This window comes from Canis aureus, chromosome 5 (genome assembly GCF_053574225.1).
Source record: "Canis aureus isolate CA01 chromosome 5, VMU_Caureus_v.1.0, whole genome shotgun sequence".
Classification (NCBI taxonomy): Eukaryota; Metazoa; Chordata; class Mammalia; order Carnivora; family Canidae; genus Canis; species Canis aureus.
This window is the reverse complement of record NC_135615.1, coordinates 10128949-10142800: the sequence shown is the minus strand read 5'-3', so window position 1 is coordinate 10142800 and position 13852 is coordinate 10128949. Positions and strand designations below refer to the sequence as shown.

Here is a 13852-nt window from a genome sequence, read left to right as displayed (position 1 = left end):
CCGTCTACTTTTCTCACTGAATCTCTAGAAGTGCTTGTTAAATACTTGTAAAGCAGTAGTTATGGACACGGCTGTCTTGCCCCTCCAGGAATCCTGAAGCCAGAAATGCCAGGCACATGAGAGCTGGATCCAAGGGGAAACCATTCAGCGGGCGTCGGGGTTGCACTGGCAATGCGTCTAAGGGTGACACGGCGTCCTAGCTGGGGTGTCCCTTGGCCGTCCAAGGGAAGGACGACTGCGCCGACGGAGCTGACTTAGCCTCGCCGCGCGCCGGCCGGCGCTCTCGGGGTACCCCCCGCCGGGACCCGGTCCGCGGCACAGTCGGGAGAGCCGGCGGGTGTGGGTCCGGCCGGCGAAGAGCCCCGGCTCCCGGCGGACGCCTGCCCGGGCCAGACCCGGGCCCCGACGGCGCACGAGCGGGGCGCGCCCAGGGGACCCCTGCAGGCGAAGCTCCCCCGGGGGCTGCCCGCCCGCGCCCAGCGCCCCGCGCCCCGCGCCCAGACCGCTGCCCTGACGTCACGCCCGGCCCGGGCGGTCGCCGCGAGACGGTCGCGTTCCGGTTCCGGTCGGTTGCCCGGGCGACGCGGGTACACAGAAACGGCTCCCGTCGGAGGCGGCGGCTCGTCCCCTGGGCTTTCTCGCAGGTCGGGCGCGGACGCGGACGGGCCGCCTCGCAGCCGAGCCGGTGGCGGGCCGAGAGCCGCGGGCGCCATGAGCCAGAGGCAGGTGTTGCAAGGTAGGGCCCCGGGGGCAGGCGCAGGGCGGGGGCGCCCCGACGGCGGGCGGCGGGAGGCGCGGGGACCACCCGGGCGGCCTGCTCCACCGCGTCTGTCCCCGGCAGTGTTCGAGCAGTACCAGAAGGCCCGGACCCAGTTCGTGCAGATGGTGGCGGAGCTGGCGACCAGACCCCAAAACATCGAGACGCTGCAGAACGCGGGTGAGCCCGCGACCCCCGGGCCCGCGTCTCTAGGTGCCCCCGCCGCGCCCTGCAGCCCCGGGTACTCAGCCCTCGGTGCCTCCCCGCCCCCTGCCTCCAGCCCGGCCTCCCCCTCCCCCCACCCCTCCGCTCCCCGTCGCCCCGCTCCCCTGCCCGCTGAGCTTTGGAGAGGCGCTGGGCGGCGGCGGGAGGACGGTGCCCCTAAGCTCTTCCAGCACACCGCTGAGACCCTAGAGCAGCCGTCCTCTTTAGCGGGTCTTCTTGGGGTGCGAGGCCGAGAGGGTGAAGCGTCCAGATGGGCGTGAGAGGGGCCCGACGTCCCTGTTTCCAGCTTTTCGCAACCGGGCTAGTGTCAAGTTGAAAGTCAAGGCCAGAAGAATGGCCTGGAAGTCATTTTACGCAAATGGAAATCTACCTCAATCAGACCCATTTTATCCGGGTGCCGTGGCTTGTCACCCTGCCTTTGATCACCTTGGACTTCCTCACACCAAAGGAATTCCAGAGCGGTTGACACATTACTTCTCGCCTTGCATTAGTGAAAGAGCAAAGATTTGCTTGAATAATTTCTAAGACTTTCAAAGTAGGTGAAGTGCTAGCTTTGGGAAGTCCTTCTGGTGCTGTCGTTCCACCCCCCTCAGTCCGAACCCATGCATACTCTAGAAAGAGGAAGAGAGACGGGGTGTGATCTGCTTCCGATCAATTAACATAAATAGATGGAGAAGATCCTGGTGGATTAGGGATGATTCCACTGCCGTCTAAACTCAAAGTAAGGTAGCATTTTAGCACTACTGTATCATAAATGTTCAATTTATAGTTTGTGATCTTTAAAACTCATTCAAATTAACACGGAGTTAAAAGATATTTTAAGGACATATTGACAGGGCAAGAATGCTTAGAAATAATGTTTGTTCTGGCTTCTCTGGCGGGGGGGGGGGGGGGACTTACAATTGCACCTAAATGGCAATTTTTTCTGTCACCGAGAAGGATTTTGGTGTTTATTCCTTGTATGCTTTTATTTGAGGGTGGGGTTGTGTTTAGAATAGAGAAAGTATATTTGATAATCATGTTTTAAGACTTTTTATTTTGAGATAATTGTAGAGTTATATGAATTGTAAGAAATAATAATCCCGTAAGAAATAATACAGAGATCCCCTGTACCTCAAGGCTGTGGCATGATGTCACAACCAGTATGTTGACACTGATAGAAATCCATCCACTGTATTCAGGTTTTATCAGTTTTGCTTGTATTTATTTGTGTGTTTCTGTGTATGTGTATGTTTAGTTCTGTACAGTTTTATCCTGTGTGTATCCATCATCACTGTAGTCAAGATACACAACACTTTCATTACTGCAAGGATCACTTTTATTGTTCTTTTATAACCACACCTACATTCTTCTTGTCCCTAACCCTGAAAAACCACTAATGTGTTCTCCTTTCAAAAATTTCAAAGTTGATCATCTTTTGTTCTGCAGTTGTTTCATGTAGATTAATTTTCTTTCTTCTGCATGTGTGTGTGTACTTATGTGCTTGTATGTATATTCCCCAAAGTACCCAGAACAGTGTTGGGCACAGTGTTTCATATATACTGGCAAATACAAGTTTATTAGAGCATATTACATTATTTTTAATGCACTTAATTTTTAGTCCCCTCCCCCTCAGTCCTACTCAATGGCTTTTGTGAATGGACACCTATCTGTTTACAGATATTTAATTTCTGAACTATAAGTAAACAGTTAAACTATGACTTTTTTTTAAAAGGGAAAATGATTGACATTATTTTAAAAATTTGATACTGTAACACAGGAGTTTAAGTAACAAGATACAGAATATCAGATTTTAGTATAATAGTGGCAGGTTATCTTTTCCTGTAAGTGTACAATGTAGAATGTGTTATGGAATTTAATCAATCCATCCAGACCATTAGGCTAAGTGATCACCAAAGTATGGGACCTACATATGACATCTGAAGTAGCCGCCCATTTCCACTTATGGTCTGGCTTATGAAGGAAGGGAATACAAAAGGAATATAACAATATTTTGAAGTTGTCTGCTCTTGATCAATGTTGTTGATGGAATGCTAAGATTTTTCTTTTCTTGAGCTTACTTTAACATATTTCATGTCATCTAGATTCAATTTAAGCTCTCCTTTAATAATTTTAAATAGATATAGCTAATGAATATTTCAACATATTTATTCTTTTAATTAAAATCTGTAAATTTTGTTATGAGAACATAATAGTCTATAAACCATTCAAATGGATTGTTCTTTAATAATAATCAACATGGATTTTAAAATACTTTTTAATGAGCCACAATAGCTATGCATCACATATATTATGATCAAGTTTTTCTTTCAATCAAGTGACTTCATTTTGATAGCATAAAGTACCAATGCATCTTATTCCTGACTTTGTCGTATTCTCTGCACACTTGGGAAGGTTTGGTTTTGCTTTCTCACTTTTCTCCCCTAATGAACTGCTTAAATAAATATGTACCATGGATCCAAGATAAGGCAGAAAACATTTTCCTTATAGGCATCATGATAAATCAGTAGTTCACTTGTTAAGAATTTTTTAATTCATTCACTCTGAAAGGAACCTAAAAGTGAAAATTATCCGATATGGAGTTTTATTTCATTTTAAATCTGTGATCTTTTTCATTATATTTTCGATGTGTTAACAAGAATACTTGCTTTATCAAATATGTCCAAAGTAATTACTAAAGCAAACAAAGTGTTGCAAGATATCTTCTTTAGAGTATTTGGACAAAAAATAAGTTTGATTTCTAACCAGAATTGTTACTAGAAAGAATGGTGTACAATGTGTTTACTCTAGAGGAATTTTTTTTTTTTTTACTGAGATTTTTATTCCTTCTAAATCAAATACGTATAGGAAAACATTTAAAAGTTTAATGTTTGTTATAGAATCTCTTTATGCACCCTCCAACCCTGTGCCTTTGAACCATTACATCTTGCAGCTATTTAAAAATGAATTTTGATACTTCCCTCTTTGAATAATTAGTAACACATGTAACACATTGTAAATAGTAGAGACAATACATTGTTACTTCTACCAATTGTAGAATTTCAGCAAATGGAGGTGATCGTTTAGTTATAAAATATAAGTAATATATTTTGTGGCATATTGGACTATCAGGCTCTCTTACTTAGGTTGCTTAGAAAGTCTTTTATAATAAGCTAATATAAAAACTCCAAGAAAATTATTTTTAAACTGCTTAGCTACATAAAATAAACTTTCTGAAGCAGCTACTTATGTAAGAAAAATGGGAGTAAAGTTTAAAGTAATATTTTGTAATATTTAACATATAATGTATAGCAAAACAATAAATATGGCTAATCACTAGTTATGTACATTTTCAGAAGAGTAGCAATAGAGAAGATTACATACTTTAACACTTTAAATATGCATCTTTATGAAGCTAATTTGCAAATCTAGGCAATTTGATGAGTTTACAATTCAAGAAAATTATTTGTTGACACAAAATGATCTGAAGTTACACGTGTCTGGGGTAGGGTGAAAATGTTCAGATTAATGATTTAGCACCTCAATTTTCTGAGAAGGTAAAGCCTGTGGTAAGCATTTATGTTTAAAACATAGCCTGGTAGGTACAAGTAGCATGATTCTCTTACAAAAACCACTAATCCAAAGGATATTGAAACTGAAAAGATAATGAGTAAAGCAACTTCAAAAAAACTTAATCAATCATGCTATTTAAATTTCATGAATAAAAATAAATAAATAAATACATTTCATGAATGTAAAAGGAGTCTTAGAGTTGTGAATGCATGATAATTAAGCACTGATCTTAAAAGATAGGGATAGTGATTTTGTGTTTTGTTTGTTTTACATATGCTTAAGTGAGGGAACTATAAAAATTCTGAACTTGTATGCACCTAATAATACATCCTAAAAATAAGATCATTCAAAATTGTATTCTATGTTTCAAACCCTTGTTCCTACTTGGACATTTATCTATTTTGTTATTTAAGCTTTGGTACAGAAGTAGAAAGTAATGTAGCCAGGGTTAGGGTATCCTTGTTTTCTTAGGAAAAATTGGATGATTTAAAAAAAAAAAAAAAAAAAAAGGCTATGGATGACCCTATTAGAGTAGGGCTTAAAAATGGCAAGTTTGTGTGGTTATATTTTAATGTGACAATTTAATGTTTTTGAAAAGTTACTTAAGTATTTCCTAACTCTACCTTTCAATGTTTTTTCATGGCTTTTGCTCCTCTGACTAGAACCTTTTCCTGTACTTCTTTGCCTAATTAATTTCTACTCATTCTTTATGGCTCTGTTGGATGTTGATTCCTCAGGGAAACTTTCCTTAAGCCCTCACAGTAAGTTAAGGCTCTTGATTTATGCTTTTCTTGCTCCTAATATTTCTCTTTCATGATACTCATTATGATTGCAATGATTTAGTTTCTGTTTTCTCCACAAACTGTAAATTCCATGCCCAGCGTAATGCTTAGCATAGGGCAGATGTTCAACATGTTGAAATAGAATGAAAGGAGTAATTATTTTTCTTTTTTAAAAAATTTAATTTTTTAAAGTAACCTATCCCCAACATAGGGCTTAAACTCACAACACTGAGATCAAGAGTCACATGCTCTACCCACTGAGCCAGCCAGGTGACCCAGGAGTAATTTTCTTCTGAGTGTTTTCACATCTCTTAAAAAATTAGATTCTTATAACAGCTCAGGTAGGTAGTATAGGTATCTTCTTCAGTGTGGATACTTAAGCTGCAAAAAGGTTGATAATTACCCTCATTATAAAGAGAGTCCCAGTCAAACTAAGACTAGAAGATGTTTAATTGCTGCCTGACATTGCACTCTATGTTACCTTGTAAGTGTTAGTAAGCTATTTCTAGGTCGTTCTAGGAGTTCCTAATACATCTTAATGTTAACTGTTAAACCAGGTCATTTCTTTAGGCCTTTGGGTGCCAAAGGCTATCCAGTAATTGTGTGCAATTGGCTTTTGAGGTCTCCTTGAGGATCATTATGGGAGCTTGAGTGGAGGCTGGGTGCAGGGAACTAACTTTAATTGATAAGTTTGAGGTTTGAGGGAGTGGGAGTTGTATTTAGGGCTTACACTGGACTCAGAACTCTGGAGGACCTTCAGCTTCCTCTGACTTCTAAGGAAAACCTTATCAAGGCAGAAGCTCTTTAAAAAGCACCCCAGGAAAAGTGTGTAATCCACTGGAAGTTGCAAACTAAGATAGTACTTCAGAGAGTCCTTGGACTGAGTCCCTGCTGGGATGAGGGAGAGTGCAAGGGAGACTTCCTTAGAGCCCAAGGTGGCTAGCCGCCCTGTGACTGTCGCTCACTTTTTAAGAACATGGTGGGGTGGGGAGTAGAGCACAGTGGAGAGAGAGGCACTTGATATTTGTTGGTTGATTATATCTAACACTTACCTTTGTTTTTTAACTTAATTATGCTTTGTGTGAAGGACTTTTACTCCATGTTCACTGTGCTCAGAACTTTGGGATTTCTATCAAGTACTGGCCCTAGGAGAAATCAAAGCCACCCTTGAGAAAAAATTTGGTTTTGCTTTATACTGGGTTGGATGGCCTCTCCAAACACGTCAGACTTCCCTAATTTTCAAAGTGAAATATTGGTTTTGTCATATACCTAATGCTTTCTGTCCTAAGGGTGGATCAGTTTTAAATTAGGTTTTTTTTTTTTAAAGATTTTCTTTATTCATGAGAGACAGAGAGAGAGGCAGAGACATAGGCAGAGGGAGAAGCAGGCTCCATGCAGGGAGCCTCATTTGGGACTCAATCCTGGGACCCCCAGGATCAAGACCTGAGCTGAAGGCAGATGCTCAACTGCTGAGCCTAATTTACTTTTATTCAAGTTTTCTAAGTCCAGGTGAAAATAAGTGATATTTGTGCTATATGTATGTGTGCATGTGTCTTCAAAGGAAATGATCTCTATCTACTTTTCTGTATATTCTATTTCTGTGTCATTAGAATCACTATTAAGTTATATACATAGACTAGCTTATGTTAGTTTTCCATAGAAATGTCTTTGTAGAATTAGTCTAATAATATGCCTTTTTTTGAGGGCTTATTAAAAAATACTTAGATTTCTCCATAGCTTCCTTAAATCTACCACTGAAGACATTGTCTATTTTATTAAACATTTTTAATGTAAAGATATACTCTTTTATTCAACCAATCTTTATTAATCATTAAGTGTCAAGCTAGGCCTACATACGAAATTTCAGGAAAAAAAATTTTGTTCCAGCTTCATTTCACAAAGTGGTTCCCTTTTTACTTTTGCTGCCAGGAAACTCAGTGATATGTTTAAAGTTCAGTTGTAGTAGCTATTCTTAACCTATATTTTTGATAAAATTATCAGTTCTCATCTCTCTACTACTGGCTCTTTTTTTTTTTTTTTTTTTTTTTTAGATTTTATTTATTTATTTGACACAGAGAGAGAGAGAGTTCAAGCAGAGAGAGTTAGCAGAGGGAAAGGGAGAAACAGGCTCAATCTCAGGACCCTGGGATCAAGGCCCAACCTGAGCTGAAGGCAGACACTTAACTGAGTCACACAGGCACCCCTACTACATGGCTCTTAATTTTTATCTTTGTATCTCTATCTTTTAAAGAAAACTATCTCAAAAAATTTTAGAGTAAGTGGAATGTGAATAAAACATTTTATCTGAAAGAAGTTTTTTGAACTGATTACCTTCCAAAAGTGACCTCTTCAAATATTACTCATGAAACCTCTTGGAGCAGACAATCCTTTTATAATTCTATTTATTCTCTACTGACCCCATTCATGAACATTCCAATTTTCTGCAGGCAGGTGGGTTTCATAGGTATAAATCATAAAAGAGAAAATCCATTGCCAGAAGAAGACAGGACTAATTCAATATTTAGAAATTCAACTCTCTAGAAAACTTTCAAAATAAGGTACAATTATATCTATGTGCTCTATATACCTAAAAAAAGAACTATGAACATGCATTATCCATTTTGTTATTTTTTTATTTTTAAAAGGTTTCTAAAAATCACTTTTTTTAATATATATAATTCACATGCCATACAATTCACCCATTTAAGTGTAAAATTTAGTGGGTTTTAGTACATTGTTAATATTTTAGTAGTTTTTTATTTAAATAACTTCTATACCTACCATGGGGCTCAAACTCATGACCCTGAGATCAGGAATTGAAGGCTCTTTTGACTGAGCTAGCTAGGAATTCCAATATATTGGTAATTTCTTAGAATTGTGGTAAAATATAACAAAATTTGCCATTTTAGCCATTTCTTTTTAAGATTTTATTTATTTATTCATGAGAGACACACAGAGAGAGAGAGGTAGAGACACAGGCAGAGGGAGGAGCAGGCTCCATGCAGGGAGCCCGACGTGGGACTCTATCCCGGGTCTCCAGGATTAGGCCCTGGGCTGAAGGCAGCGCTAAACCGCTGAGCCACTTTAAAGTGGCTACCCATTTTAGCCATTTTTAAAGTGTACAGTTCAGTGGTATTAATTACATTCATAATGTTATGCAATCATCACCATTTCCAAAACTTTTAAAAAGTCACCCTAAACAGGAGCTCATTTTGTTTTTATTTTAACTCAAAATTGCCTAAAAAAGAGAAAATTGCACATTAAATTTCAGTTTGTTCCTTCACCATTCAACATTTATTGAGTATTGAAGGGCCAGGGGCATGTTTAGATGCTGATCATGCAAAAAATAGGAGGCACAGACAATGCACTTAAGGAGCTTATTTGCTGAAAGAGAGCTACATACATACTTGTTGATAAGTGTCCATTACACAACATGTGGAGCATACATGGAGGGTACCTAATTCAAGCTTTGGAGGAGTACATTCATGGAAGACTTCTAGACGGAGATACCTAACTGAACTTCCTAGGAGTTAGCCAGATGAAGAAGGCGGCAAGGAAAACTGCATTCAGATAGAGGGAACATTATGTGCAAAGGCACAGAGGCAAGAGGAAAGGTGGTGCTTGATAGAAAAGTCTAATGTTTAGCTATGGCAGGAGCCTCTTGGGATAATAGGGCTACAGAGAGGCAATGCATGGCTGGAGAGGAAAACGGGCCTATTTATGAAGGACCTCATCTGAAGTTTGGTTTTTATCCTGAAATGGGCAGAAAGTCATCAAAAAGCTTTCATTAGAGGAGTAAAGGGATCCATTTTGTATTTTTGAGAGATGATTTTCACAGCAATGTGGAGGATAGATTGTAGGGAATTAAAAGAGGATCAGGAAGACCGAGTGAGTGCCCAGTGTTGTTATAGCAGTCATGCTGCCTCACAGATCTGTAGCATTTGTGTCTTAGGGGAAAGGGCAGGAACAGGTGAGGAGAAAGGAGAGCTCGGGGTGACTCATGGTCACCATTCATGAATGGAGAAGAGATACAAAAAGCAGAGGAAGACCATGACCTCCTTTTCTAATAGTGTCAAAGTTGAAGTGTCTGGGGTATCTGTGTGCCAGTGACTATAGTGAGCAGTTTGGGTACGTAGGGCTCTGGAGCTCACGAGAGTCACTTTGGCTGGAAAGAGAGGTTTGAACATGTGGAATTTACATGTTCATTTGAAAACCATACTAAAGGCCCATTTTAAATTTATGTGTATAATTATAAACATGTAAGTTCCAGTCATTTTATCTAAAGTATCATGTCAATTGAACTTGCCATAACCTTTATGATCTCTGAGTTTAAATCTTGCATATAGACGGTGGTGGCTATGACCTAGCCACTGGAAGAATGAATGAAATTTCAGTTTAATATAGTAATCATGGAAGAGAACTACAGTAATGTTAATGATAGAATTAAATGAATTCAACAGATAATACCCTTTGGTATGCATTTGAAACCTGGCTCCTGTAGGCTGGTTTTCATTGGCAAATGGGATGTGATTGATATAGGGGAGGAGAAACAAAAGAGCATAGATGCTAGAGTTATCAAATAGTATCTACCTCATAGGATTTAATGAGATTGATGAGTTAATATTTGTGATTTTTAAAAAAATATTTATTAATTTCTTTTTTTAATTTATTAATTTATTAAGGGAGTCCCTGGCACATAAGTACTATGTAGGTATATGTTAGGTAAATAAATACCTACTGTGCTTTGTGCCCCTTGGAAGAGCTGCTAGCTGTCACTGTGAGACTCAGTGCTCTTGGTCCCAGCTTCTCTCACCCTTCCCTACTCAACAATGGCAAATCAGCTGTGGTAGTCCTTCACTCACAGACATCTGAATTGACAGTGACTTACCAAACAAAATTCAGAGGATACTACAATTAACGAGAATACATTTATTTTTTTTTTAAGATTTTATTTATTTATTTAGAGACACAGAGAGAGAGAGAGAGAGAGACAGGCAGAGGGAGAAGCAGGCTCCATGCAGGGTGCCTGATGTGGGACTCGATCCTGGGTCTCCAGGATCAGGGCTGAAGGCAGCACTAAACCGCTAAAGCCACTGGGGCTACCCAACGAGAATACATTTAAAAGAAGAAAAGAGATGTTTCCTGAATTATTTACCATTATAATTGAATTCTGTGCAAAAAGACCATACATTTCATGATTCATTCTGATCCCTCAAATAAACTAAGGGACTCTTTGTGTGTTTTAAGGGATATAACATCTAAAATTATAATTGATTCTATGGTTATAGCAGCAAAGAAGTATTTCACAGAAAACAGGGCAAAGAGATGTGATACTGAAATTTGTGATTTCTTAATCAAATGCAGGAATGGTGGTCAGTGGTATATAATCATAGAGGCTAGAAGAAACCAAAGCAAAGCCTGAAAATTATTAATTCTAAAAACAAAACAAAACAAAACAAAACAAAAAACAAGAGAGGAACACTTAAATATTTTCAAGTTAAAAATGACCAGTGAAGGAAGATGAGAACATGCTATAATATTCATCAGTGTCATGGAACTTGCTTCAGTAAAAATATAGTCATGTAAATGTAGTAATTTACAGAAGTAAAAAACTTAAAATTAGTAAAGTTAGTAAGTGTAATTGGAGTTACTCTGTGATGGGAGAGTCGGTATAGTAAAATTGAAGTAGATTATAGTTTCTAGAGCCAAGACCAGAAGTACCTTAATAAGAGTTAGTTGTATATTCAGAACTGTGCTAGATGATTTGGTAAATAGAAAAGAAGTGTAAAACAAAGTCTGCTCTAGAGATGTTTATCATTTTACTGAGAAGATAAGACATTTATTCACATAAAACAAATGAGAGCCACATAACATGCTACATCAAGGATGGCTGCTGTGATTTGTACAACTTCAGAAGTGCCATTTGTATCATGATCTATGTGAATGGCATCCCTTGGATTTGTGCAGTACATAGCCTGCTCAGCCATATGTGTTGGGCCTTGGAATTATTCAAAGTCTTCATTCCCATTTATTTGCTTCCCTGAGAGTAGGTGGTACAAACAATAAGGTTCCCATGGCTTTCCATTTTATTTAGAGTAACATTACAAAATCTTAATTCAGTTTATAGCCAGATTTGATCTGGCCCCAACCAACTTTCCAGCTTTATCACTTGCCATATCAGCCCTCCCACTTTACATTTCAGGCCAGTATGAATTTATCATGGCTTCTTCAACAGTTGGCAACAAGCATACATCTTGTCCAAGCTAGAAACTTGGAAATATCACTTATTCTTCCCTTTTCCTCACAATAATCGGTTTGTCTTGTAAATATCTTGACCTTTCACTTTTCTCTTTCCCTTTGCCATTAGCTTTCTCCAGGCTATCTTCACATCTGGCCCAGATTCATACAATAGCTTCCTAAGTAGTCTTCCTGCCTCCCATCTTGTCTCTTTTCGTCCTTTTTCTCCAGTGTAACCAGTAACCCTTCTTTACAAAGTACAGAAACACTGATGTTAATGTTGAGATTAAATTCAAAATACTTAGGTTTTTGGGCTCTTCAGTACTTTTGCTTCTGTTAATCTCTTAGCCTTGTTTCCCAACTCTTTGCTCCCCTCTTGTGCTATGATCACACTGAATTCTCAGTTTTGACAAACTCTCTTGGCTCTGAGCTTCATTTATACAGTTCCTTCTGGTTTGAAAACTCTCCAGTCCTTCCCATCTCCACACCCTCCAGTTATTTTAGCAGATGATCTGTGACCCATCTGAGAGCCTTCAAATCTCCACTTGGATGTCCCTTACCTTGGGTTTCCTTCCTTGTGTCCCTCAAGGTCTAGGTTGGATGCTCCATTGTATATATATTTGCAAAGCACCCTCTACTTCTCTTTTAGTTGCATATCTCATAATGTGTTGCATTCGTTTGCATTTTTTTATATTTCTCTTGACCCCTTTATAAGTTCTTTGAGGTCAAAGATGATTATGTTTTCTTTTCTTTTCTTTTTTTTCTTTTTTGTAAGATTTTATTTATTCATTAGAGAGAGAGAGAGAGATGCAGAGACACAGGCAGAGAGAGAAGCAGGCTCCTTGCAGGGAGCCCGATGTGGGACTGGATCCCAGGACCAAGGGATCATGCCCTGAGCCAAAGGCAGATGCTTAACCTCCTGAGCCACCCAAGCATCCCTGATTGTGTTTTCAATACCTTGTATATTCTTACTAGATACTTCTTGAATGAATGGTGAATAATTATTCTACCATGGTAATTCTAAAATACATGGTAGAGGGATGCCTGGGTGACTCAGTGGTTGAGCATCTGCCTTCAGTGCAGGTCCTGATCCCAGGGTGCTGGATCAAGTCCTGCATTGGGCTCCCTGCAGGGAGCCTGCTTCTCCCTCTGCCTGTGTCTCTGCCTCTCTCTCTGTGCCTCTCATGAATAGATAAATAAAATATTAAAAAAAAAATAAAATACATGATAGAAAAGGCTCAATCTTTGAGGCCAGGGAACCATAAATATTTCTTCATCATAATGGAAGGTGCTGATTAATGAGTCCTATACATTAATAGTAATAACATGTTGATGAGAAATATGGGCAACAAAGGGAATGGATTCCTTTTGCACATTCACTTACCAGGCACTTACTGGTATATATTTTACCCCAACTCATCTGCCTAGCACTTTAAAAATTTTAACTCATTTTAATTCTCACAACAACTTTATGAGGCACTCCTAGAATTTGTCACCATTTTACACATGAGGGAACTGTGATGCAGAAATGATTAGTTAATGTTGTTGAGGTCCCACAGCTGACATGTGGCAGAGCCTGGAGTCAAAGGCAGCCAATCTCCCTCTAAATACATGCTTTAATGATCTCAGTCTGTTGTCTCTCCACACAAGCAGTTGCATAACAAGCAGGGCAAGAGATTCCTTCTATTTCTAAATTTTTTTATTTTTTATTTTTTATTTATTTATGATAGTCACAGAGAGAGAGAGAGAGAGAGAGAGAGGCAGAGACACAGGCAGAGGGAGAAGCAGGCTCCATGCACCGGGAGCCCGACGTGGGATTCGATCCCGGGTCTCCAGGATCGCGCCCTGGGCCAAAGACAGGCGCTAAACCGCTGCGCCACCCAGGGATCCCTCCTTCTATTTCTAAAGCATGAAGTCCCTCTATATTCTTATTGGACCCCAAACAGAATGTCCCAGTCAGATGGTAACATTGACAGGCAAAGGTAAATCCTTGACTACATATTGATTTATTGTATGCAGAGATGACTTCTTTCAAAACTTCATAAATGAAGGGATCCCTGGGTGGCTCAGTGGTTTGGCGTCTGCCTTTGGCCCAGGCCCGATCCTGGAGTCCCGGGATCGAGTTCCGCATCGGGCTCCCCGCATGGAGCCTGCTTCTCCCTCCTCCTGTGTTTCTGCCTCTCTCTCTCGGTGTCTATCATGAATAAATAAATAAATCTTAAAAAAATAAAAGCTTCATAAATGAGCTATAGTAATAGTTTCATGGTAAACGGTCATATAGAAAGACACTTTAAAAAAG

General features: G+C 39.7%; 1 protein-coding gene across 2 annotated transcripts in view; it reads left to right on the top strand.

The window, feature by feature from the left end:
* Positions 1-576: 576 nt before the first annotated feature.
* SPAG6 (sperm associated antigen 6) overlaps positions 577-13852 on the top strand; it is a 72965-nt gene continuing 59689 nt past the window's right edge. The window contains exons 1-2 of one of the 2 annotated variants that reach the window (XM_077896837.1): positions 577-736; positions 842-937. In XM_077896837.1, coding sequence (XP_077752963.1) covers positions 712-736; positions 842-937 — 121 coding nt within the window. In that variant the 5' untranslated portion in view covers positions 577-711. The remainder of the gene's footprint in view (positions 737-841; positions 938-13852) is intronic. The other variant, XM_077896835.1, reaches the window with a different exon arrangement.